Here is a 26,959-nt window from a genome sequence, read left to right as displayed (position 1 = left end):
GCCAGAGTAGATTTAGACTTTATATCTAAGGGCTCAGAGAGAAGAAGTCTCTGGCATTGTTGTTTCTTGGCTACGTCTGACTGCTTAATTTGTTTTCTTTCTCCTGGGAAGACTTCAACTTTTCACCTTTGTCTACGACAAAGTGCAGCAAAGTAAATTGAAACCAGCAGTGATATCAATTAATTAGAGAAACTGTGCATGTATGAGCACATTGCCATCACAACAAAGGGAATATATTGATGTGATACACTAATGAAATTTTCATTAGAAAAAAAAACAACTTTAAGAGCATGACTATATAATGGTGTGATTGTATCCTTATATCTGCAGGCGGATGCCTTGTGGACCCGTGCCTATCCCTCGTGCCCCTAGCCCGCCCCTGACGCAGTCCAACCCCAACCTGTCAGCCAATCAGGAGGGACCAGAGGGGAGCACGCCACAGCGCTCAGCACACCGCCGTGACCTCAGCCAGGGGGCAACGCTCAGCGCCGAGAACATCAGTGCTACTACGCCAGGTCTGACCCCCCCCCCCCAAATCACTTCATCTCAGCTCTATACATTAGCATACCTCCCACGTACCTCCTATGTATTTACACTCATTTGAATATTTCACTGTCCAACACACATGCTAAAATGTTCGACTACAACTCATCAGGCTCCAGCCCCCTCCATACAGTTATATACCTCATCTCATTATTCACAATCTATATAATCACCACTTCAAATTTATAAACAATATGTTTCAGCCTCTTGAATACAGTAAAATTGCCCATACACCTTTTTCAATAATTCATACATTTCAGGATTTGTCATTACTTACTCATGATATAAATTGTGAAATTCTGTAATAGTTTCAGTACTCTCCCTACTGGGAGCTTTAACATGTTGTCACGGCTCCACAATGAGAGTGTAGGCAGAGGGATCTGGAGACCATGGGGGCATAAGCTGGAATGTCATCTTCGATTCTCAGAGCTGTCATGACATTCATAAAGCTAACATGTCACATCACCGGCCATCATGATATCTAATGACAGTATATGGTATCTGTCATATGGTGTTTTGTCTGAGGGAGGGCCCAATAAGATGTACACTGTCAAAATAACAACATAAATAACAACAACACATTCCATTTACAGTATAGTGCTTTCCTAAGTACTTACAGCGCTTCACAGTGAAGGGGCCGCTGTAGGAGTGTTCAAAAGGATGTCCACCAACAGCTTCTTTTCTTCCTGTAATGTCCACAGGCAGAACACGAGCCTCTCCTCTGGACAACTCCCAGTCACCCGCCGGACCCAAGTCACGCGTTAAGAAGAAAACCTCCAAGAGTGGCCAGTACAGGAGAGATATGATGCAAGGAGGTGAGGCTCAGAGAAACAGCCTTCATTTATTCATGTTGCAATGACATTGCAATGTGGATGTGGGACAGCGGTTTTATAGCGGTTTTATTTGTTGGTTTGCTTGTTTGCTGTCTGTTTGCTGTGGATGTGAGTGTGTTGTTTGTGTTGAATTAACCTTAACCTTGTGTCTTAAAGACTATGGCTGACCCCATCTTCAGATGTTGGTGTGTGTGTGTGTGTATGTGTGTATGGCGTGTGTGTGTGTGTGTGAATGTTAATTTGTTTGATGTATGTTGTTTGTTCGTTTACCTTCTCTGTGTGTGCTGAGTTAACATGGCCTCCCCTTTCCTGCAGACCTGCCCCCGCCCCCCGAGCCCCCTCCCGTGGACGAACTCCTGGTCACCCCGTCAGGTACGCTGGAGTACGGACACACGTCTCTGGACAGAGATGGCAGCTCCGTCTGCAGCTCCATGGAGAGGAGAGACCACTACGCCCCCAACAGGAAAAGCTCAGGACAGCGACGCAAAGAAGGTGAGGGCCTAAGATTCCGTACACACAGTTATGAGTGCAGACTCTCACTGTCAGATCCGGACAGACAATACAGAGCCAACTTTTATACTTTCCATTACATCTATCACTTGCATGGCCCTGATGAGGGAGTGTTCAGTGCCTTCAAATGTTTGCCATGTTCATGAAAAGAGTCTGTATATTCCCCCCCCCCCTTGTTGTATTTACGACTTCAGTGACCATACTCTGAGGGTTTCAAGTTCATGAGGTGTATGGACCACTTCCCGTGTCATTAGGTCCATTTGAAGGCAGCATTAGCCATGCTGAAAACCAGCTTCATAGTTGTCCATATCAGATCTGAGCTAAATCCACTCCAGTGATAGCTGATATTTTTGGACCTTTCTGTGGAGATGTTATTGTACAACAATGTCTGACTCAAGCCTTACATTTTCTCCCATCACAGACGAAGACATGGTCCCCTACACCAAGCCAAACCTCCACCTTGCCCGAGGCCAGATGTCCAGCAACTGCTCCACGACGGGCAGCTCCTCGTCACGAGGCTCCACGGGCTCCAGAGGCCACAGCGGGGCCAAGCAGCGCGGCGAGGTACCCGCCGCACACTACAACCTGGGGCACCAGGATGGCATCACCATCGCCATGCCAGGCTGCTGCCGTATCAGGCCATTACAGCGCTCCTCTGTCACATTCAGTCATGGTCATATTTAGAGTTCGCCTCTGATCGTTCCCTTCTGTCAAGAGCAGTTTCTGTCATGGCCACTGTCAGGTCAGGTTTTTATCATGCCCACCACAGCGCCCAGTCTTGATCATGTCCAATGTAATGTCCATGCCTTTTCTGAGCCCATCTTCTTAGTGAGCTGAGGGGGGTGACAAAGCTTGATTTCTGAGGCAGCTTGCCAGATTACTGAAAGCCACCCAAATGCGTAAATGGACATAAATGCACACTTCCCCTCTGTAATCTTGGTACATCACTCATCCTGCTTTGTGAAATACGCTGCAGTGTGCTGATTTGGTCACTATATGAGAAACGGGAGCACTCTTTCAGCGAACATTTGTTTGTCCGTGTTGCTAAATCATAATGTCCACTATGGGAGTAAATGTCAACTCAGTGACATGGTCACTAATGTCCAGCCCTGACTGAGTTTGCGTTATACTTGTGTAGTTTTGCCGGTGTCACCCAGTAAACACTGCTGTACAGTCGCCACTAATCCGAGTCCTAACATCCGACGGAGACACAGAGCCCAACACTCAGCCTCCCCCTCAGTCCCGTGGGAGTCGGCTTCTCTCTCTCCCTCAGGCTTGCCTTGGTAGGGTCCCTAGTCTCTTTAAGCACATGATCGCCAGTGTATGTCGTGACTGCAAAGCCCCAAAGCTCCACCACTGTGTTTTTTTATGTTGTTTTTTTTTTTTTTATCATCAAGAGGGTTTGCCTGTGCAGGGGTAAGTGGCCAATTCTAAGCTTGTGGGAGGATAAAGAGGTATCTTAGTTGTCGGACCAATTCCCAGTTTCATTCGTTTCCATTCTGGTCTGCTCAGAGAGAGGTAGAGAGAGAGAGAGAGAGAGAGAGAGAGAGAGAAAGAAAGAGAGGGAAAAACAGGGCAATAAATAAGTCAGACTTCGATTGAAAGCCATAAATGTCGCTGCAAGTCGCTGTTATTTATAATTTTCCCGAGCGTGCTCCCTGGTGGGTTTGTGTATTTTATAATTTCCCCCGGTGAGTTTGCACACCAACACAAAAGTCAATTAACTGCTGGCTTTAATGTGTGCCGCGTGATTAACATGTGGGGCGAGGCTGGGGACGGCGAGCGTTCCAGGCAGGAGTTCACAGATGAATTAGATCAGGAGGCTGGCCACGGAAACCCAACCTGTTTCATTTACCCTCTACTGAGCAAAGGCAGCCGGACAATCATGGGAGAAGTGAGTGACTTAACCATGCTGTCTGGATGAAGAAAGTGTCTGGCCTTCAGAACTCTCTCTCTCTCCTTCTCCTTCTCTTTCTCTCTCTCTCTCTCTCTCACTGTCTGTCTCTCTGATGAAAACATGAAAGGTTAGCCACACAAAAGAGGGCAGTGTTCGTTTTGGGGCAACTCTCAGGTTACCTACCCCCCCCCCCCCCCCACCCCCACCCCCCAGTCCCCCAACCTGCCTTGGCGGTTAACGTTATCTTTCCAGTCGGATGCCAAGCCTGAAAAGATCCCCTGATGAAGAGAGAGAGAGAGAGAGAGAGAGAGAGAGAGAGAGAGAGAGGGGAACAGAGACACCCCCCCTTCACCCAAGCCCCACCACAGGATAGGGTTCGCCCCTTATTGTTTTATCACTTTTATTGCTCCGAGACTTTATGACCCACAACCCCCATAAACGCTGAATGAAGCGTCAGCCTCCGAGCCTCTGAAACAGTCACACGACCCCTTGTTCTCTCGCAAAGCACACACAGTAGTAGTATCGGCTTATATTCATAGCATACACTCTGTTAACTATCCTTGGTGTCACAGGGCTCTGGGTGTTATTTTTTTTGTCTCGGTTTGCCTTGTTAAAGCCCATTTAAAGCTCCTAAATTGAAAATGACATCTCTGGCAAACACCACTCGAAGAGAGAAGCCCTGTCCTTTGTGCCTTTGAAGGCCGCATGTCTCATTGTCTTTTCTCTTTCGATTTATAGGAGATGAGATAAGTGGACACTACGAACGAAAACAAGAGGAGACAAAGCTGTGGAGAGGAAGCAAGATTGTACAGAATCACTGTCTGCCTCACCAGAAATGAATCATGGACTTCTGAATTATGATTTTGATGTTATTATGTTATGTTATTGTTATTTATAACGTCGCCGGAGCATTTGGCTCCTCCATTTTCATATGTAAATAGCCATCTCTGTAAGGTTTCTACATGGACTTCTGCAGCAGCTGAAGAGGAAAAAATATATTGTATTTATAATAAAAAAGGCGTCCAGTATAACAAGCAAGGTCAGTGTCTGAATGTGCCAACCATTTTTTTCTTCTTTTGTTCAGTAGAAATCATATAACTTTGACATGAACATAAACAATATTGCACTCTTTGTTGTGTTGGAGAGCAACAAAAAAAAGAAGAATACAAAGCACAATGTGTGTGTGTGAGTGTGTGTGTGTGTGTCAGCCAGCCCCGTGGACAGACAGACAGACACTTCACAGGCCTCCGCTTCAGGCTGCGTCCGCCAGCGACCCTCCGTTTCTTGGCTTCCCGTCGTCATGGTCTGACCAATAGAGTCCTTTCTTTTCACTGAGAGAGCCTGCTATTCGACTGCTGTTGTAAATGATTGTATCCATCCCTTTTTTATTTAATGTTTCGGAGACAGTGTGCAAAAATAAAAAAAACAAACAAGCAAAATGTATTCAGTTCAAAGAAAAGCAAAACGATCTGTTCTTTTGACTAACTTTTTGGTAGTCTTGTTGTTTTGTAAAATACAATAAAAATACATTTGTTGAGCTATACATTATTTTGCCTTGTGTTGTTTGCTTGTGGCAATTTTGACAGCATTCGTATAAATACCCGGTTGGTGTGAAAGAAGGATTTGGGGTGGGGTTGTTTTGCAGCTGTATTTTTTTAGGGACTAGCTTTCAAAGTGAAACAGGCTGCCTTTCCCAGTTCACAGCAGATTCCACCTGGGTAGGCCTGCTCTGAGGAGCATGAAATTGCCTCTGCAAGAGTTTTGCTAGATTGCTAAAAGCAGTTGGAGGGGAAAGAAAAAAAATGCAACAGCGTTCAGCACCACATTCTGCTCAGACAATCCCACCTGAGGCATGGCTTCCATCAACGCGACTTAGGGGAAGCACTCTGTTCACAGCGCTTACAGTGGAGGGGATTTCACCCCGACCTCTGTAGGAATGGCAGTGCACGTCTAACCTGTCACTCCAAATCAAAAAGTAGTCACACCCGAATTCAGATGGTCTTTCTGTCTGACCATTCATCTGTCTTCTCTGTCTCTCTCTCTAACTTTCTTTCTTTCTAGAACATCCCTAGAGACTCTTTTTGGGGATGCGTCCAACCCTGTGAGCCGTATTGGCTTCCACTCCAGAGGGGAGAGATCGGCTGAGATTTGACCTTTTCGGGGCATAATGGATACCTTACATCCCCCCTTTACAGCCTTTAAAGGGGCCCCATCTCCCCATAAATCATCCGCCCATTTATTAGACCGGTGTCACCAAGGACACTCCCATCTGGGCCGCAGGGTTGAAGGCTGCCTCCAGAATAACCTTCTCCAATTTCCATGTTAATTACTTCGCTTGGAGATGGATGCCTTTTGACTTTATTGTTCGTTTTAATGTATGCACAATGTACATTTGGCACTAAAATAATAGGGTATTGTTCCCACGCATGCTCGTAAAAAAAAGTCAACATTTTGATGTTGGCATCATGGAACTTATAGCTTGGTGTTTGACAAGATGCGTGTTGATAAAGCGAGATTTACAATTTTAATTACGAACAGGCAGATCGTGAAATGACATGAAGGGGGGAAATGGATTTCATGCTATTGGAAGTGTAGCGGAGAGTCAACCCCCTTTCTAGCTTGGAGATGGAGGGACACCGAAGTTTAATCTTCCCCAGCAGTATGTGGGTCAGTCTGGGCTACATGCAGTCCTGACTCCCCTGGGCTTGACCCATACCAGTTGGCTAAATGCAGTGATGGCGGGGCCCTCTGTCTCTGAAACCAGTTCACAGGCATATCAGAGACGGGGAACATCAGGACTTACACAGCCAGTAGTATGAGCACTGTTCTCATATGCTGGCTTCTGAGGCTGTCAATGTATCGATCTACCTACCACACTAATGTCTATGTATCTGTAACCACATATCAATCTGCAATTATAGATGTAGACTAGAAATGCAGATGTACAGAATACAGTACAGATAATATTGTTGTAAGTTCTGAAAGTTAATTTCCCTTGCAATGGGATTTTTTTTATCTGAGAGGACATCTGTGTTGGTGTGAGCTTTGCTAACGAGAGTCCCAAGCCTCTAACTTGTGGATTTGGTTGTCAGATCTCCAGGGAGATTCCTTAATATGGAGCTGCCCTTCCAGTTTACATTTTATTTCATTTTATCATGAAAAGTCATTTAGCGCTACGGCTCAAGGAGATGTATTAACAGTTTCATAAAACTTAAAGCCTCACAATCAATACCAAGGATTTAAGAGGTCAAACAAATTAATGTTTCATTCCTTCTTTCTCTCTCCACAACATATAATCCCACTGGACAAATGGTAGCTATATCATGAAAAATAAATTGCAGTGAACAACATCAACATCAAACTGAACAGGAAAAGCACTGTTTTATATTGCATGGTAATGTGGGTCACTGGATTACTGACAAGCTATAAAAAGATAGTGTTTTTGGCTGCCATCTTAACTCTGGTGCTGAGACCTATGCTGTGTGTGTGTGTGTGTGAAAGAGAGAGGGAGAAAGAGAGAAAGGGTTTGTATTCCTGTATGTCCTTGTATCTTTGTGTGTGTGTGTGTGTGTGTGTGTTTATGTGTGGTGTGTGTGTGTGTGTGCGTTGGTACTGGGGGCAGGGAAGACGTGTTTTTTTTCCTGCCAAGCATATGGCCATGCGGAGTTGTGGAGATGGGGGATAATCCTCCAAGATTGGAGGGGAGCATGTCAGACAAGCCGCCTCGGCTGTGCTGTAATGGGACTTGTGTTTGTGTGCGCCCAGGATCAGGAGTTTCAAATGATGTACACACAGTCACAAAGACCTCCGACCAGGCCCTGCAGATCAACACAGATGAGCAGAACGCAGGAGGAGGAGATTGGAAGATGCTGTCGAAGCTGTTGATTTTTGTTTATTTGTTTATTATATTTATAGATAGATATACAGAAAGCAAGGTTAGTTCGGAATACATCCTTATATAACATATGCAGTCATAGAAAAAGACATCTTTCAAAAACCTCTGGAGAGGTTGACATTATTACATTTCCACTATAGGATAAAATTAGTTTTCAATACATTTTTTCCCCTAAGTTTTCCCTTACATTTCCATAATTGTTCAATAATGTTAAAGTCTATGGTAATACTATATATCACTGTGCCCATGTTACAATGTAATATATACAGTATATATATAAAAATTGCAGAGTACTTTGTACAAACATGTTCCAGGCTCAGTCAGAATTAGTACAAGGTGGTTTAAGGCTCACGAAGCTTCACAAATTTGCTGAAATGCTTTTACAATAATTACACTGTAACATAAGCAGTGTTATATAAAGTGTTCCCACATCTATTACCTTTTTCATATAATCCATAAATCAGTAAGAGAACATTTGTCAAAATGTTACTGATAACACTACAAGATAATCATAGAAATTACCAGAATAAAACTAAAATGACAGGAAAGAACTCAACTGGGCATTTGTTGCCAAGTTTAAATGGGTGAACAATTCAAGGCTCACAATACATTAAATGGCAAAGTAAAGTATTGATGCATACTGACATCATAAACCAAAGAACACATCTGTACACTGTGTTAAAATTGACTGGATTATTATCAGATTTGCAGAATGAAATTGCAGTCTAAAAAAACATACAAAACACTACAAACCATATCAAATTGTCTTCACAAGAATTGAACATCAAAACGTTTGTCAATCCCAAAGCATATATAGAAAGGTGTTGCCCTGAGGTACTGGGGGAGCGTCTACTTCAAACATGACCTGTGACTTAGGTTAACCTGGGGTTTGGATACTGGTTAAACAATTCTCATCACCCATGACACTATTATGGATAGGCTGCTCCTATCAGTAAAGAATTCAAGACAGAAAGAATCGCATTGGTACTCACATGTCAGTCAACTAACCAAAAATAGGTTGAAAATACTATATGCTTCAACATGTTTAAAGTTCTCTAGGGGTGACCTAGTGATGAGTATATGTGGCGATGCTCATCGGTGCGATGGCATTTTGTGGTTGGCCTGCCTGGGGTCCTGGCGGTGGTGATAGCCCCAGCGGTCTGGGACGGAGGACAGGCTGGCTGCGGCTGCAGCTGTGGCGCCCCCTGTCCGGCCGGCGTGGTACTGCGCCTCCATCTCGTCCACCCAGGTAGTGCCCCAGTCCCACACGGGTAAGGGGTCCAGCTCCCCGAAACAGTCCCGCGGAGGGGGGAAGAGCACGTTCAGAGGAGACCCAGAAGGAGAGAAATCTGCACTCACAGTAATAAAGGGACAGAGAGATAGAACAGATAGAAAGAAAGAGAGATAAGAACACAGCAATCTCATAGAGAAACAATTCTATCAACTCAGAATAGTGGCTAATTCAGTTTGCTGACATTACATGTAATATATAGTACATGATGGTGTTGTTACTACGAATGTAAAGTTTTCTGTATTTTGTATTTGTATAAGGTTTTACAAAAATACAAGAAAAAATCATTGATTTCATGTAAAATATCTTCAAAATACTTTTGGAGTTTGAAATATCCCAGTGACAGCAAATACAAGCAACAGAGTACAACTACATTAGGGTGAACTGAAAAGAGGGTATGCTTTGAGTGGAGAAACATCCCCATCTAGTGGTAGGAAGTATACAACCATCAGATTTCTCTAAAAAATGTTGCAAGCATAGCATAACATAAGTCCACCACCTAGTGGTTACATGAAGTGATTAGACAGGATTAAATACACAGATGGCAGAATATCACAGACCAAACAACTGTACCATTCCTAAATGCAAACTAAAGTCATTAGAAACGCAGAAACGCAGTGTGGAGTGCTGGTGTAAACAGTGTTTAACAATGTGGAGTGCTTGCCTGAGAGACTGGCTCCAGTCATCGACTCCGCGGTCAGGGCGAGGACTCGGGCGAAGTTGGCATCGTTCATGAACGAGCAGTCAGACGAGCTGATGATGCTGGTACGGGCGCTGGGCATGTTGCCCTCGGAGATGGAGCCCCAGGCGTTCCACAGGGACCCCTCCCACTCGCTGCAGCAGGACGAGGGGGTGCTCCTCAGCTGCGCCCGGCCTGCCACCCCACGCTGGTGACCCCTGCGCTCGCTCACCTCCTCCACCTCTGATGGCCCACAGATGTAGCCAAACGTGGGGGTCGGGGAGAAGGGCCTCGGGGTGAGGTTATCTGGTAGTACACTAAAAATAACAGAGAATGAATTATTAAAGTGTTTTATCTTTCATTCTGGAGACACAAGAAATGCTCGACCTGAGGGTTAATGTCCTGCTATTTTCCTGTAAAGCTTACGCCATCATTACGGAATCTTACAGGAATCATACAGTAGCTTCATATTTTTGCTCTAAAGTGCCCTGCTTAGGATGGAGGAAAACTATGCTCTCATCTCAAGCAGCTATTTATTTGTAAAGAACTTATGTAAACATGTGACTGTGAATAATACACATTTATCCAGCAATGAGGGTATTTACATTTAGTAATTCATTTTCAAAAGTTCTTCTTAAAATGTATTTATCAAACTTTTATGACAAATGCCCTGAGCTAAACACATTCTAGAGTGTCCTACCAAGACACTAGTACATTCTTTCCAGATCATCCCCACGGAGTAAATAACGGGAGTCCTACCCGGCCCCGGCCCCACGGCTGAGTAAATAACGGGAGTCCTACCCGGCCCTGTCCATTCTGGGTCTGATCTCCAGGTACTGCGTGGCGTCCTGTGTGGAGAGCGTGGCGTCGTCCAGGTCCAGGTCCTCGTCCAGGCTGGGCTCTGCGGACCTGCAGAAGGAGGCGGTGGACAGGCGGCTGTAGGTGCGGCCCGGGTAGGAGGGGCAGACAGAGGTGGTGGCGGAGGTGGCCGCTCCCCGCACCACAGATGGCGTGCAGATGGACTGGAGAGAGCCCACGTCCATCGTCAGCTTGGTTGACCTGCTGGAGCTGGAGTCAGATGTGGCTTTTAGAGTTGTCCTGACTGTACAGTAGTTGTAGTAAGGATCAGGGGTGGGCAGCCATTTTGATACATATATTTAAAAATATGTATTTCAAATACAAAATAGTAAAAACACTGCAAAATACTTTCTATGAGACATCTATGTGATGACATCATAAAAGCAAAATGATGCATGCAGCCTTTGATTGGTGCTGACTTATGCCAAACAGGCACTGATTTTAGCCTAGAATCAATCAGATCCAACAAACTTTTGAATCTGGTCTGTCCAATTTGTTGGGTAGTTTAAACAGGCTCATGACGCATGATTAGAAGAGGCAACAATCATTGTTCCAGCTCCAGTCCAATCCGATTGGATATCTGGCGTGTTGGCTGTCTTCCAGTGTGAGCAGTCAAACAATGTAGGCCTAGTGTGAGCACATCAATTACGATCCGATCGAAATGTTTTGAGTTACTATATCGAGTGCACAGTGTCTACCTAGCTTAGTTGGCACTTGGTGTTTTTGGAAGAGTATTCCCTAATCAAGCACCTTTTTATGAGATTTAACACAATTGTCTCATTCTCTACTCCAGCAGAGCATTTGAGTCAATGAGTTGGTTGTGCTTAAAGGCATTACGCACGCACACACGCACGCACACACACACACACACACACACACACACACACACACACACACACACACACACACATTCATTACACTCCCTCTCTCACATGCACAAACTCCCTCAATCCCAGTTTCTTGCTCACCCACACTCACCGTACGTTTGCTTGTTTTTGGAAGAACTTTTGAACTGCACACACACACACACACACACACACACACACACACACACACACACACGCACACACACATTCACGCAACTCCACAGACACACAATTATGGATAGAGATTTTCTCATTTTGACCTGTTTGTCTGAGTCTGAGTTTTAGTGCACACTCTGCTATTCAACAGGCTGTTGCACCATATGCTTGTTATCACCTCAAGAAGCAATACAATATAATTGTTATGGCTTCAACAACCAAAAACTTTTTAGTGTTCACCCATCTGCTATCTGAGAGTCTAGTCTGCATAACTACAGTTGTTATGGCTTCAGCCCCTAAATACTAAACAGTATATGTGTGAACTTCAAGGCCCATGAGAGAGGCAGTTAAGAGATATTGCTCTCCTTCCTGAGTTTTGTCTGTGGAAGTTCTGTAGTCAGGGAAATGATTCACAGTTTACAATAACAACAAAATGCACACAACCAAACTGGTCCTACTATAAAAGTAAGCATTCTTGTATGATAAAGCAAATAACTGCAAATGTTTCCAATGTCAATAGTATGGTAATGTAAAAATAATACTGTATACGGCTATGCCAGTAGTCTAAGTTTAAAAACTATGTTGAATCCATTGGGACTAAATATTTGCACACACACACACACACACACACACACACACGAGAATGCCTTTAAAACAAACACCGCACAGATCTGCAGAGGAAAGGACCCTAGGAGGAGGAAGTGTGGAACAATGGCTGCTGAGGTGGGGTGGGATGGGGGTGGGAGGGTTATGGCTGCTGGGGTCTGACTCACCCTTCCTCTGAGCTCAAGCTGTGCATGTCTTCACCGCAGCGAGGGGGGGGCGGCATCATGTCCACCAGGTGCAGGGAGGCCGAGTAGTGGAGCATGCGGGGAGAGGAGGTCGACTTCAGGCCGTCTGGGAACCCACCTGGAGGAGGGAGGGCTGGGGGTTGGGGCAACAGAGAAGAAATTAGTACACATTAAATATGGTTACATAGACAAACATTAAACACCTTAATATGCTTTCAGTGGATGTGTAATTATTGTTAATTCCTATTTTTTGAATGTGTAATTAAAGGAGAATTCCGGTGTGATATTGACCTAAAGTGTATTGAAACATGATACATGAACGTATGTCTCATAGCCCATCTCGGCTTGTCCCCTGCACTCCAAAATCTGGCGCTAGTTAGCCGATGCTACCAACAGCTTTTTCAATAGTGGTGCTTCGGCATCGGGCTAGCCATGCACATAAATCACTGTTTTACACCCATTTACGAGGCTCAATGTATCTCCACACTTCATTGGTAGACTTCCGAGGGCCCTGACATTTAAAACTAGACATTGAGAACTTTGAAAAAGCACTGGTAGTTTACTTACAAGACGATTTATACAGACAGTATCTTCACGAAGTTTAGCGTTTGCAGCCATCTTGAATTTAGTCACGATAAGTCGAGCAACAAGTAAGAATGAACAGGTATGATAAGGGATCAGATTCCAAAAATAATTCAGTGGAAATGCATGGATTCCAGTTGCTGCTACTGGAAGAAACTGGAATCCATGCATTTCCACTGAATTATTTTTGGAATCTGATCCCTTATCATACCTGTTCATTCTTACTCGTTGCTCGACTTATCGTGACTAAATTCAAGATGGCTGCAAACGCTAAACTTCGTGAAGATACTGTCTGTATAAATCGTCTTGTAAGTAAACTACCAGTGCTTTTTCAAAGTTCTCAATGTCTCGTTTTAAATGTCAGGGCCTTCGGAAGTCTACCAATGAAGTGTGGAGATACATTGAGCCTCGTAAATGGGTGTAAAACAGTGATTTATTTGCATGGCTAGCCCGATGCCGAAGCACCACTATTGAAAAAGCTGTTGGTAGCATCGGCTAACTAGCGCCAGATTTTGGAGTGCAGGGGACAAGCCGAGATGGGCTATGAGACATACGTTCACACTCGGTATCATGTTTCAATACACTTTAGGTCAATATCACACCGGAATTCTCCTTTAACTGTGAATGCTTACTGTTTGTAATATGTTTCCCCAGACGTAGTGTACTTTCATGTAGTGTACTTTCATTACACCTTAGTGTATCAAAGTGATAGAGGAACGTGAAAAATGTCAAAGTGATGAAAGAACATAAAAAGAATGTAAGTGTTGATGGTTGGGTTACCTGGCGGCTGATGGCTGAGTCTCTGTTTGTTGACACCTGTGATGCTGCCGACTGCCCGGGACTGCTGGGACATAGGCACTAATGGGGCGCTCTTCACAGCATGCAGCTCTGGAGGATTAACAACACACGTTAGTCGCTTTACATTGCACCCCTCTGACTAGGGCTGCACGATTTGGAAAAAATATCTAAATGTGATTTTTCTGACAGATATTGCGATTGTGATTTGCGAATGACTTTTGAATGTCAATGAAGTGATTCAGTTCAATATTCAAAAGTCTCTTTAATTTATGCAACCTCTGATTGGTGAGCACACTCAGTGCACAAGAAGCACAGCACCCCCGACCAACTGTGAAGCTCACCAATCAGAATTTCTGTGCCTCTCACACACTACCCACCAAGCAGAAGTGGCATAGTCAGGGAGGATGAAATGAACATAAAAGTCAGAAATGAGACAAAGTTAACGGTGCACGGTTATTTGTAGCTTTTGCGATTAGGTTGTGTTGGTTCATATTACGATTACAATTGCGATAATTGTGCAGCCCTACCTCTGACACACACACACACACACACACACACACACACACACACACACACACACACACACACACTTGCTTGAATATGCTTGAGTGTGTAGACTTATTTTCTCTTTTTGTTTGTTCTGTTTTGTTTATTTTTGATTGGTTGAGTTTGCTCTCACCTCGCTTGCAGTTCTTCTCCCAGGATTCCTTGAGAACCCCCATATTGGGCTGGGAAGGCAGGGCCCGTCTCCACGGCATCGCCGGCCCATCCCTGGCCGCCTTGTTCCTGGCGGCGGGCTGAGGGATGATGACGGTCTCGCAGTTCTGGTCAGCGGAGTGGTAGTGAGGCATCTTGGTACGGCGGGCGGGACTGTTGAAGGTCTTGAGGTTGTTGCCGCTGAGATCCACGTAGAATGTGCCGTAAACCCCGCAGCTGTCAGGCACTATGGGGACGACAGATTCTAGATGGCCGGGGTCCTTCTTTGCTGTGATGGGAAGAGCTGCCATCAAAAGAGAAAGAAGAGGACAAACATCTCTGAGTTGTGCTTTGGTGGCCATTGAGGATCCAAACATCTCTGAGTTGTGCTTTGGAGGCCATTGAGGATCCATGATTGCTTTTGAAGCAGCTCATATAGCAACTCAAGATGGACTTTGTGCAGTCCTGCTCTACCAAATCATCTACAGAAGATCTAGACTCCTCTGCTATATGGAAGGAACTCCTCCCTGGGACTCACTGCTCTTGCTGAGGCTGGGGTTGGGGCTCTCCTGGCCCTGGGCCCACAGGTCCTGGTAGGGTTTACCGCACAGCGCTGGTCTCCAGGCCCCAGATATCCACGGTGAGTCAGGCGCTGCCATCCTGCAAGAGACACTGCGTGAGACAAGCCCTGGATAATCACCACCTCCAGCAAGGGTGCTTTTAAATAGACCATGTGTCATAATTACAGACACAATCAACAAACAATTTCCAAGAGCATCTCAGATGTATGAATCTACAGTGTTAGCCACTTGTATTGTGCGTGTGGCTTATCTGATGATAGTTTTGGGCATGCATTACCTGTGCTTGATGATGAGGTCCTCACTGGCTAACCTGTACAAGCCTGTTACAAACAAATGCATTGAAGGGACATATTTAGAGTATATAATTTGATATAAAAATAAACTAAACATTTTATATACAGTATGTGTAGCATAGCATCAATCTCTCATCAGTCTTCAACATAGATACCTGTTTTTAAATTTTAAAATGTAATCCTTAGTTTACATGTTTATACATACCCGTTTTATACTGCAGAGGACTGCAAGGTATAGTATACACACCCAACTGGATACTGTATTATATTTCTATACAGATATGCTGGAGCAAGCATGCATAATAATCTGAGTGCTATAACATCCTTACTCCGGTTAGAATACATCTTCCCACTGACCCTAAGTTGTTGGACATGCAGAGAGCAATTTTACAATGAATGACCTTTAACAGCAGACCCAAGCACAATTGGCCGTTTACCTGGCTGTGATGTTTAACATGCAGTAGCCTGACTCTGATATAGAGGACTGGTGCCTGTTAAGTGATGTCACTTTCTAAACTGCTGACCTGTGCTCTTGTGGTGTCTGTGGCCGAGGCCCGAGTTCCTGGTGTGGCGTCGGTACAGGCACACCGCGGTGACCATAAGGAGGCACCACAGGAGCACGACGACACTGCCAATAAACACCGGGTCCTGAACCACGGCCAGAACCCGAGGGAGAGCGCCTGAGGCCGGGAGAGCGTGAGACACACGCTGGTTGTTCTCTAAATAGAGAGAGTGAGAGAGAGAGAGAGGGAGGGAGGGAGAGAGAGAGAGGGAGGGAGAGAAGCTAATGATCACATGCAGTATATTGTAAAAACAACTATTATACACTTCTTCAGAATGCTAATAAATCCCCTCAGGACGATATGAAATTAAATTGTCTGGCCCTGTTTGGATTTGTTTTTTTAAAGAATGACAGGAATGAATAGACTATGAATTATCACGTTATTTATTCAGAATTCAGCATTTATTCTAACTGTTATATGCCCTGCATTGGAAGGACAGACCACTTTAGTGAGGAAAAACATTTTTATATTCCATTTCCTACAACTCTCTTGAGTGCCTTAGATCTTAGAAATACTACTATCCTACATTTTACGTGTTTACAAATGAAATGACACTGAAATGTACTCCAACCCAGAGCTAGTTTTAGATCATGCTTTGAGCTAGCTGTGCACTGCTGTCTCTCACCTATTAGCAGTCTGTGAGGGTCACTCTTCACGCCGACTCCTGCTCCATTGACAGCTGCCACTCTGACCCAGTACTGCCTGCCTGGGTGCAGCATGCCAATCTCCAGACTGTGGGTCCCACTGTCCAACGTCCAGTTAAAAAACGGCTGACCATCTGACTGCACACACCACACCTGAGAAGGAAACGCATGTAGATAGAGCAAATCACAAGCAGCGTGCTGTTAATACTGTACAACACCCTAATGCCTATAGTGGCCCATAGTGGCCAATAGAGGCCCATTCAGTCTGATTCAACCCCAGCTTCAGAAAGTAAAAGTTCTACAATGTATTGGTTTTATGGTAATTTCACTAATTAGCTTAGTATCAGTTCTACAAAGGTGATTTCACATGATCTATGTGAATCATCACATATGACATCCGATATCACTATCTGGCTGAGGAGTTGTGCTGTCTTGAATCAGCTGGTTTAGTGAATGGTTGGAACAAATACGTGGTAGGACTTTTACTTTCTGAGACGGGGTTCCCCACCTTCTGGTCTGATTCATGTTGCTGTTCAGTACCTGATAGCCCTGGATGATCCCGTTGTGAGTGTCGTGAGGTGGAGGACCCCAGCTGAAGAGAACTGTGTCGTTTCGGTCCACCGGCATCGTCACAGACAGTCCCTGAGGAGGGGCACCAGGGGCTATGGACACATCAGAAGCTTAGTCCTCATGCAGACACTCATAGAAAACATCCGCAAAAATAGCCTAGTTCTGCTCCTTGCTCTATCATGTGTCCTCACTATCATGTCATCATCATGCAACCGTAATACATTTCACTGGTTATGCTACACTTGTCATCTACAGTGTAGTTATTTACACAATTAATCATAATGTATATTCCAAAGGTACATGGGGTATTTTTGTATGTCGATATAATTAGCAGCACCCCCATGGTGAGGCTGATGCGGTCCTTACCGATCTCTGGCACCCTGAGGTGTCTGGTGTTGCTCTCTCTGCCATATAAGTTACTCCCGTATGGTCGCACTTTGAACTCATACTTGTAGCCCCTCTTCAGGGGACCGACCTCTGTCTGCAGGCTTGGCAGGGGGACCTTCTTGGCTGCCCAGTCAGAGCTAGCAGGCAGGAGAGAGCGGTACAGCACCTCGCATCCATCCAGGTAGTGTGGCTGGGTTGGTAGAGACTGGAGCTGGGCAACACCAAGAGAGAAAAAGCATAAGTACAGAGCCTGTAGCATTTATACTTGTTGTCTCTTACTTTAAAGCATTTCTCACAGACAGACGATGGCTGGCTTGAAACACTCAGTGGATGTGTCTCATGATGCCAGTAGTATCCATGCAATGCACTTTGACTGTTGTGATAAAGATCTGAGTAAAAATGGCTTCCTGTGACTATCTGGATGTTGGTGCATGTCTGCTTTCTCTTTACAACCAAAAGTCCCTGTACCTTCCACTGCACCAAAGACATATTTGAGGAAGGAGTCATGACAGCCACGGTCTGAAGCTCTGCACGCAGAGCAGACAGCTCCTTATGAAGCTCCTTCTGCCGAGTGTTCAAAGCATCTGTCAGGAAAGTACACAACACATCTTAGCAAAACAACCAACAGGAGCAAACACAAAGCCAAACATTCTCTCCAATGTTCGATGTTAAAGGTGCTCTAAGCGATGCTGGGTAATGTCACTTCTGTTGACTTTCAAACAAAACAGAGAGCTAGCTCGCTACTTCCTCCCCCTCCCTCCTGTGCTGCTCCCGTGCAATTGAAACTCTCGTAAATGCGCATCTCGTCTGTGATTTGCTGGAACAGTTTGTTATGTTTGTAGGGGCTAGGTTTGCCCAGGTTGTTGTTGTTGCCGTTTTTTTGGAGCCTGTGCTGTCCACAGAGATCGTGTTTTTTTACAGTGTATTCAGGTCACAGACAGCTAGCGGTTGGTTAGGTGATGTTTGCAGTAAGTGACATAAAATGTTTTAGCCTAAAAAATGTGTGGCATCGCTTAGAGCACCTTTAATTATAGAGGCAGTAATAGCTTGAGGTGGAAAACTCTGACTTCAGAAAGCAAAAGTCCTACCACACCACATACTGTATATGTTACAAGCAGCTGATAAGCTCATTTGTGAAATCACCAGTGAAATAACTTGATTTGTTGGTTATGGTATTTACACACTAATCAACACATATTTACAGATACTATATTCAATTTTTGGCAATACACCGAAGAATTATACAGTGTACCTTTCAGACATAAAAGTCTACAGGTACCGATACATGGTAGCATATTTACTTTATGAAGTTGGAGTTTTCCACCACTGGCTTGTGTGTGCTTCTGTCTGCATCTTACCCTCTACATGAAGCACTGCGGTTGCCGTGGATACTCCCACCTCATTGACAGCAGTGCAGGTGTACTTCCCACTGTCCTGGTCAGTCACATAGTGAATCTGAAGACTCTTGTCTGGATTGACCAGATATCTGTCAAACAAACATAACAATATACAGTAACATCAGCCATTGGTGCAGAGTGCTGCAGCATGCTTCAGTAGCCCATTAAGGAGATGATGGGTGAGTAAACTGAATGAATGTCCATTAACTTTTACAGTGTCCACTAGAGAGCCAGAATATCTGAGGGTTGTACCACCAATGAGTGAAAACCCTCTCTTATGAGTATATTCACAAACCCTGTTCTGCAGGGTCTATACGCACACCAACCAACACACAATCCTGAGAACTACATATGCTACATAAAATAATACACTTGGAATGACTTACAATATGTATAAGTCAAATGTAAATACAACAAGTCAAACAACTGAAAAAAAAACTCTATTGTACCCATGCAAAAAATGTGTGCTACAACACGAGTAGTCAGCGCATGGCTCTCTTAAGTGAGTAGTGTATTAGCGTGGTGTAGTCAGGGATTGGCTCTGTAGTGAGCAGTAGTAATTGTGTGGTGTAGTCATTGTAGAATGGCTCTCTGACTGTAGTTAGTGAGAAGTGTAATTGTGTGGTGTAGTCAGCATGGAATGGCTCTCTGTAGTGAGCCTTAGTAATTGCGTGGTGTAGTGAGCGCATGGTCAGTTAGCGTTGTGTGTGGATCCCTGACCTGCCGTTTGGCAGAGGGCCCTGCTCCCGGCTCCACTCCACAGAGGGCATGGGGTCTCCTTCGGCCTCACAGAAGAAGTGCGCCGCCTCCCCAACCTTCACGCTCACGTCCTGGGGTGTACGCACCAACACTGGCTTCACTGAGAGAGAGAGAGAGAGAGAGAGAGAGAGAGAGTTTGGTTACATCTCATGCATATAACCATCTCATGCATATAACCATGCATGCCATATTGTGTGATTTCCTTTATCACGTGTCATAGACAAAACATGTAATATCCTTAACATGTACAGTAACCTGTAATCTCTGATCTGGGATTCCTATTTGTTTTCTATTTACTAATTTACTTTTGTCTGAGTATAAGTCATAAACCATCTCATTTGCAATTAAATGAAGGCAATGAGTCAGGATTGACACCAATCAAATTGACCACACAGACTGTTATTGTCTCAAACAGAATACACACACATGTAAAATAAATGTTTGTGGCCCAAAGAGGTTATCATCCCAAGTCATCCATATCAACCTGGGTGAGTTACTGCTGACCAGAGCACTCTTACCTAATACTGACAGTCTGGCAGCCTGGCTCTCCCGCACCCCCATGGTGTTGGACGCCACACAAATATACACCCCCGAGTCATTCTTCTGGGCAGGGCCGATGATTAATTTCCCATTAAGCACCTTAGCATAATGGATAGAGAGATGATTAGCACAGATCATAAGTCTGAATGGACCATAACTCATACATCATTAGGTCTGTAATTGGGATTGCTTCAGCTGTCCATTATTCTTATAATTAAAATGATATGTCCATTTATTATTATATCAGAAAAAGATAATAATAGTTCACTTATCCCCTTCACATAGCTTATAGCACAGACGGAATAACAGTAGCTGTAATTCTTAATATTTAGTTATAACACTCAATAATGATTTATCAAATTGTTTACAGCCTTCACCAAAATTATGTTTTTAAATATAATGAACAGATACACATTTATTGAGTAGATATGTGCTACTTGGCAATCAAATGCAAGGAGCACTTTAACTGTTGCCTAAGTGCTAGTCCTGGAGGCTAATGGACATAATAAAATGCTGTCATCATGTGATCACTTCCTGTGCTTCACCGAAACTGCTGGTATGCATCCCAACATAAAAGACTCATTTTGTAACAGTATCAAAACTGATAAAGGATGAAAAAATCAGTTAGACAGCGCATTCTCCTTGTTGCAGATATAGCTCTCCATCTTGACAGTCTAATCCTGCAAGATCAGACAATCCATTTGTGTACATCCTCTGATCTCTCCTTATTTCCAGCTATTTGCTCAAGGACATTAAACTGTACTTAGATATTCTCCTTAAGATGTTCAGATAAGATGAACAGTCAGTTCTCTTCAGGTTACTCTCAGAAAAATGTCAGGACATATCAACTCACTCACACAGCGTTAGAATTGCTTATTTAATTTAACATGTTTAGATGAGTTTATGTAGTAGTACAAATATACATTTGATCTCTGTGTTCCTTAAGCATGAGGAACTCATGACCTCAATATTGTTAGGACCTCGCTCTGTCTGGTTGACTGCAGGAGTAGTATTTTATCACTCCCATCTTAGGAAGGGTCTCATTTGTGCATGTGTTACATGAGAGTGGAGAGTGGCTCTTACTGTGTAGTGGTCATCCGTGCTGTTGATGAGCACGCCGTCCTTCTTCCAGATGACGTTGGGCTCTGGCTGCCCGATGGGAGGGCTGCAGTTCATGATGGCCACCTCGTCCACAGCAACCTCCACATCACTGGGCTGGACACGGAACTCCTCCCGCAACGCTATAGGTGGAGAACATAGGAATGGGGGTCCATCAGCAACAGTGAGTGCAGTGTCTGTAGCTTAAAGTCACACAACCGACCCAGACTTACCTGCGATGTGCAGAGAGGCATTTCGACTGGTGACTTTGCCGGCGCTGTTGCGCGCCACACACGAGTACACACCCTCATGGGACTGGCCCCTTCGTGCGGGCACCACACTGAGGAAGAAGAGGCTCCCCTCATGCAGAGTGATGGGCCGGGACGGGTCGTCCTGGCGGTTCATGTCCAGGGGCTGCCCGTTGTGTAGCCATTCTATAGTGGGCTCTGGGGTGCCCGAGGCCCTGCAGGAGAGCGTGGCGGGGCTGCCCACCTTCACCACCACATCGGACGGGTGGTGGACAATCTGAGGAGGGATCTCATCTGGCGGGGGCTTGGAACCTTTTAAACGAAAACAGGAAATCAGGGAGGCAATACAGTACAACTTTCCGTTAAAAAAGTTGGTTTAGTGGCGTCAGTCTAGATTCAGGTAAGTGGGTCAGCCAAATATTGACACAAAGGAATGCTGACCTGTTAATTCTTTCAAAACATCCTAAAATAAGCCAGTGGAACAAACTCATGAAAATGATCTAATGCTTACATGCTACATTATACTATACTTTATATTATTTGACAATGTCTGCCTACATTAAACAAGGTATTATAACTCTCAGTCCTCATACAAGGCAACAGAACTAAACAGAGACATCCCATGTGCTGTGCTCTCCACTTAATGCCCCTTGCTTAACTTAGCAGTGAACGCATCAGGTCAGGGGTCAACCAGGGACCCCAGAGAATGAAGTGGGGTGAATGGGACATCCCAACCCCCCATTCTCACCCTTAAACAAAACAGTCAGTGTTTCACAAAACATGACATTTGACATTAAAATGAACTCCTACACTGAAATGAATTGTACTTTTAGGTTCCCTCATTAGAATCAGGTTTATGTAGCCTATACACACATTTTAACATGTAAACAGTGTAAACCTGTCAGTAAATGGTAGGATGCATGGATATTATGCTATTTTTTCTGGAGGCCAAAACATGACTCAAAATACCAGTGATGGGAACATCAAAACCCCTTCATTATAAACAAACACATTTTGCCCTTTACGTTGACCTTGTCATTTGTCTTTGTTTTATGCGCTGGGCATGTAGGATGCCTGGGTCGTGGACTGCTTCCTGCTTAGGGCCGGAAACCGAGTGGTCCACAGATTGTTTCTTACACTGTGCCTGGAACAAAAGCTCCTTCACACAAACACAATCTTCAACCCAGAGGATATCCTTCACCTGCTCACAGAGCCACACAGACCCTTGCTATTAGCGGCCTGATGACAACACCACCACCAGCACAATGGGAGAGTGTCAAAAATAATTGATGTTTCTTTCCATGATGACTCACAATCTAGAAGAAAGACAAAAATGCTGCACTTACAGTAACACTAAAGACCCTTGCAGTGTATTTCACATTCGTTCTGAAGACTCACAGAGATATCTAAGACAATATCACCCATTGGACTGTTTCACCAGTAGGCTACAATAACGTGGAAATCTCTGACTCTCACTCTCACGTCAGATGACTGTCTTTATAAACAGCAGAGGAAAAGGAGGGTATGAACAGTGATAGGAATGTGATTGAGGCATTTTTGGCAAAGAATTTCTGTCTATAAAAAGTCTCTATTGTTTTTTGAAGGGGGTATTTCCTGAAAAAAAAAATCTCACATGCTTTGGAGCCCATCCGCTGGCGAGAGTTTTTATGCTTGTTTTCTTATTTGCTGTAGTAGGCTATGCAGTTTACCACTCTTTAAAATTGTTTGTTGTTTATTGTTATAGGCCTACATTTGTTATGTCCATGGTGCACACAGGCAAAATCGGTTAAGTTACATGAATGTGCATCAAACCATATGTTTTTGTTCAAGTAGCTGAAGTAGACCAAAACTCTTCTAAACTGATTTTAGTCTATTGAGAAGTCATTCTAAACAAAAATGTGTATTGTCAGAGCGTGGTCTTTGTCTGCCGCGCTAAAGGTTATTGCTGCAATGTGGAGATATAAATAAACAACACCTTACGTGGACACCTGTAAAGTTGTACATTCATTTGTAGCATTATAACAACGCAATTTAGCCTAGACAATCAAAATAAAGCCAACTATTCTGAATTTCTTACATTGCATTTAATGTCACCTCTATTGTTTCTGTTAGTGTTCACTCCATCAAACATCCTGCCACTTAGCCTACTCGTTCCATCTTAAGTCACTTGTGAAACGCATATCTCGTTCCATCTTAATAGTCACTTGTGAAACGCATATCTTATAACAACAATAAACCAGTTACAAGTCTTACCTTGAAGTCCACAAGTAATTCCGATACATAAGAGGAGCTTAAAAACCAGCAGTGGGCTCATGATTGAGCATAATTATTAACCTCCCGTGATCTCTTGACGCATCTGCCTTAAAAAACAGATAATTCCCCGGTGTCTTGCGTTGGAATTTCTGTGGATTAGGAGTTGATGTTCCAATTAAGCTTCAATTTAGGGAAGAGTTCCCTGCCAGTTGCACTTGGTGTGTAGTTTGTATTTAATATGCTAATTTTTCCGCAAACTAGTTGGCGACATATGTCTGAGTTCAAGAAAGCGCCATCCGGAATTGTGTCACTCCCTGTAGGCGGCTTCTTCTCGCAATAAAAGGTGAAACATTCCAGCTACCACCATCCTCAAGGCTTTGATGAAAAAAGTGTAGCATATTGTTTGACATGTCTATTTACACGAATAAGACAAAGTATCACAAAATATTGTGAATATAGGCTACTGAATTTATTCGAATGTATTGCCCTGCACGTAGCCTATCCTGTTTTCTACACTTTGTAAAATAAAGAAAACGATTATGTTAGGTACTATTTCGTTCATAGTTTCGAACAGTAAACGAATATAAAATAGTTGTCCATTTTATAAAGTGTAGGCCTACTTGTCTAGTAAATAGGAAAGTGAACAATCAATCAGAAAAACGATTAAAGAGTAGTCTATTACGTCTGCATATCACATAATTCCGTCTCTAAAAAAGCAGGGCATGGGTAGACTGAGTCCTTGAGAGAGGAATACTGATTCGGAGTTATTTCTCTTTAAGGGAATTCATAATTGGTCATTTAATGAACTTTGCATTGTGTTGCTTAAAATACTGCCATTGTGTTGGACTACGTTGGCAGATCTACGTTGGCAGATTGGCTTCAACACCACTGAACTTAAAGAAGGCAATTATGGGTAGCTTTTAAGTTGAATAAAGGATGGGGTCAGTGGAAGTATATAAAATGCACATGAAAGAAGAAAACAAGCTTCTGTTCAAACAGCCTTTAATGAACTGGTCATGTAGAAGCAAACTATAAATATGAAAACTATGAAATGTTCATGTTTTACAAGCACCTGGAAGTGCATATTGTAAGAAGGGAGGCAAAGATAAAAGTATACTAGGCTACACATAGAAAGCTCATCTATACACAGTTGATCTTCTATCCTGCATTCTGTGTCCCAGTGGCAACACACAGTGGGGAAGTTTGGTATTCCCTTATACTATTTATAAAAATGTTTGTGTAGCAAAGCAAGATCTAGGGATCAATCTAGGATAAAATACTTTCACACAAACAAATGATTGCATAATGTGTTTATCCACTGAATGCTGTAAACTCGTGTCAGCATGGATTATCTTAGCTTACCTTGGGCTCTCTATCAGTTTCTCATCTATTTGAAAGTCTATGTCTAGTCATCAATATGCAAAAAACTGAACTCAGTACTTGCAATGTTGAAATATAGATCTTTACTATTACATCTTATAGCTACTGAAGAAGTGAGGTTGATTCTAAAAGCAATTTAATCCAAGCAAGATGCTAAAAATATTTTAATCTTTCAATTGTTCCATCTAATAGCCTATCATATATGAAATGCAAAAGTAATCATCTCAGTTTATAACTATCCAACCAAAGACTGCCATTTAAAGATTCTTGATCCTACCCAAGGATAATATGAAAAGCATATGAGACTTCAGTTAGACTAACAGAGAGACAATATAATACTTTATCAAACTCATATCAAAGTGAGTAAAGGCTGCAGTGGTCTTACCTCTCCTTCTACTGCCCCTGTGTCTGTGCTGGAGGTGTCTATGCCCCCCATGATGATGACGGACGTGCTCCTTGCCTGGCTTGACCGCCCCGCCGACCTCCGAGGTGCCGTCTGGCATACAGGTGCACTGACACTGGCACTGACGTGTGGCCTCTGCCCAGGTAAGGAGCCACAATGCCCACAGGAGCCAAGTGCCAGGCTGCATCCTCCTGTGTGTGTGTGTGTGTGTGTGTGTGTGTGTGTATGTGTGTGTGTGTGTGTGTGTGGGGGGAGACTCCCACTGGGACCCAGCTCTCCAGGGACACACAGCGCTCCCCTGCTAGAGCCTCCTCCAGAGGAGCCCCATCCCTGCTCTGCTCTGCGTGTTGGGAGACACCATGGGAGAGCGAGGTGTGTGTGTGTGTGTGAGAGAGAATGTGTGTCTGACAAAGTCTTGGAGCTCCCGAGTGCTTTTGAGTTATGCAGAGATGGTTATGAAGTTTAACTCTTTTTTCCCCATCTATGTCTCTTTGCACTGCTTTGTGCCTCTATTCCCACCCGCCTCTTAGTTCTCTCTCTCTCTATATCTCCCTCATTCATGCACACACACACACACACACACACACACACAAACTCGACACTCACTCAACAAACACCCGCACTCACACACACTGACACACTAACACAAAACACACTCTCTTCTTTCTATTGACCCCTTTTCTCTCTTTTTTGGATAAGAAGTTGGGGGAGAGTACAATGGCCCAAACACTAGTTTCAGGCACCATGCTGAGAGAGCTGAGAGAGCTGAGAGAGAAGCTCGGGGATGGGGACCTAAGGTCCCGTCGCCTTCCACAACATACGTACATGTCATTGGTTCTGCACGTACACATGGGTGGAAAACAAGCAGGCAAGAGTATGTGTGTGTGTGACTATTTGTGAGTGTGTGTGTGTGTGTGTTGGGGGTGGGGGGGGGGGGTTCATTTACTAAGGAGGATCAGTTCCATTAATCAAGTGTCTGCTAGGTGACCGATCAAGTTCCCGCACAATGGCCGTCTCTCCTACTTTAAGACATCAAACGGGCAGGAATGTGCGGCCACAACACCCACTGGCCCCTGTGCTCTGACAGGAGGCAAAACAGGCGCCCTCCCATCCCTGTGTTCCAGAGGCACGCCATTCACTTGGCGGCTTTACACAGGGCTGTTTTCACACACAGCTGACCTCCCTTAATGGCCTTGGTTCAGCCGTGCATATGTATGGGGGACCACTCCTCCTCTGGACGAGCTTCATCTTCCCCTTTCAGATCTCAGCATCTTTTATTCAACTTTATTCACGTTTTTTTGTCAATGAAAGTGGCCATGCCTTGCAAACGACACCACCCCTTTCCCCTAACTCACACTAGTAAGATGAATGAGTAAATGATAAGTAATAAAACTGCAAAATGCCTACAATCTAGGCTATATAGAAACTGCCATTGCTAAAGTTAGTGC

General features: G+C 44.1%; 2 protein-coding genes across 5 annotated transcripts in view; one reads left to right on the top strand and one right to left on the bottom strand.

Moving 5' to 3' along the window:
- The window catches only part of robo3 (roundabout, axon guidance receptor, homolog 3 (Drosophila)), a 117,196-nt gene extending 111,870 nt beyond the window's left edge, over window positions 1-5,326 (top strand). For all 3 annotated transcript variants that reach the window (XM_042091193.1, XM_042091192.1, XM_042091194.1), the window contains 5 exons: window positions 331-515; window positions 1,245-1,358; window positions 1,692-1,868; window positions 2,308-2,450; window positions 4,522-5,326. In XM_042091193.1, the coding sequence (XP_041947127.1) occupies window positions 331-515; window positions 1,245-1,358; window positions 1,692-1,868; window positions 2,308-2,450; window positions 4,522-4,533 (631 nt within the window). In that variant the 3' untranslated portion in view covers window positions 4,534-5,326. The remainder of the gene's footprint in view (window positions 1-330; window positions 516-1,244; window positions 1,359-1,691; window positions 1,869-2,307; window positions 2,451-4,521) is intronic.
- Window positions 5,327-8,713: 3,387 nt separating this feature from the next.
- Window positions 8,714-25,912, bottom strand: robo4 (roundabout, axon guidance receptor, homolog 4 (Drosophila)). Of its 2 annotated transcripts, none has more exons than XM_042091195.1 (19): window positions 25,494-25,912; window positions 21,461-21,787; window positions 21,213-21,370; window positions 20,108-20,228; window positions 19,551-19,689; window positions 18,792-18,919; window positions 17,902-18,017; window positions 17,413-17,644; window positions 17,017-17,138; window positions 16,458-16,629; window positions 15,794-15,988; window positions 15,254-15,296; window positions 14,934-15,055; window positions 14,379-14,699; window positions 13,682-13,789; window positions 12,302-12,452; window positions 10,450-10,716; window positions 9,634-9,965; window positions 8,714-9,027 (listed from the first exon to the last, which is right to left on the bottom strand). In XM_042091195.1, exons 1-19 carry the CDS (start codon window positions 25,696-25,698, stop codon window positions 8,771-8,773), a joined length of 3,516 nt encoding a protein of 1,171 aa, XP_041947129.1. In that variant the 5' UTR covers window positions 25,699-25,912; the 3' UTR covers window positions 8,714-8,770. The 2 variants fall into 2 exon arrangements, with proteins under 2 accessions (XP_041947129.1, XP_041947130.1); XM_042091196.1 differs by lacking the exon at window positions 25,494-25,912 and adding an exon at window positions 23,729-24,050.
- Window positions 25,913-26,959: the final 1,047 nt, after the last annotated feature.

The sequence above is a fragment of the Alosa sapidissima genome, chromosome 5 (genome assembly GCF_018492685.1).
Source record: "Alosa sapidissima isolate fAloSap1 chromosome 5, fAloSap1.pri, whole genome shotgun sequence".
NCBI classification, from domain to species: domain Eukaryota; kingdom Metazoa; phylum Chordata; class Actinopteri; order Clupeiformes; family Clupeidae; genus Alosa; species Alosa sapidissima.
The sequence above is the reverse complement of the archived record's forward strand: the minus strand, read 5'-3'. Positions and strand labels throughout refer to the sequence as shown.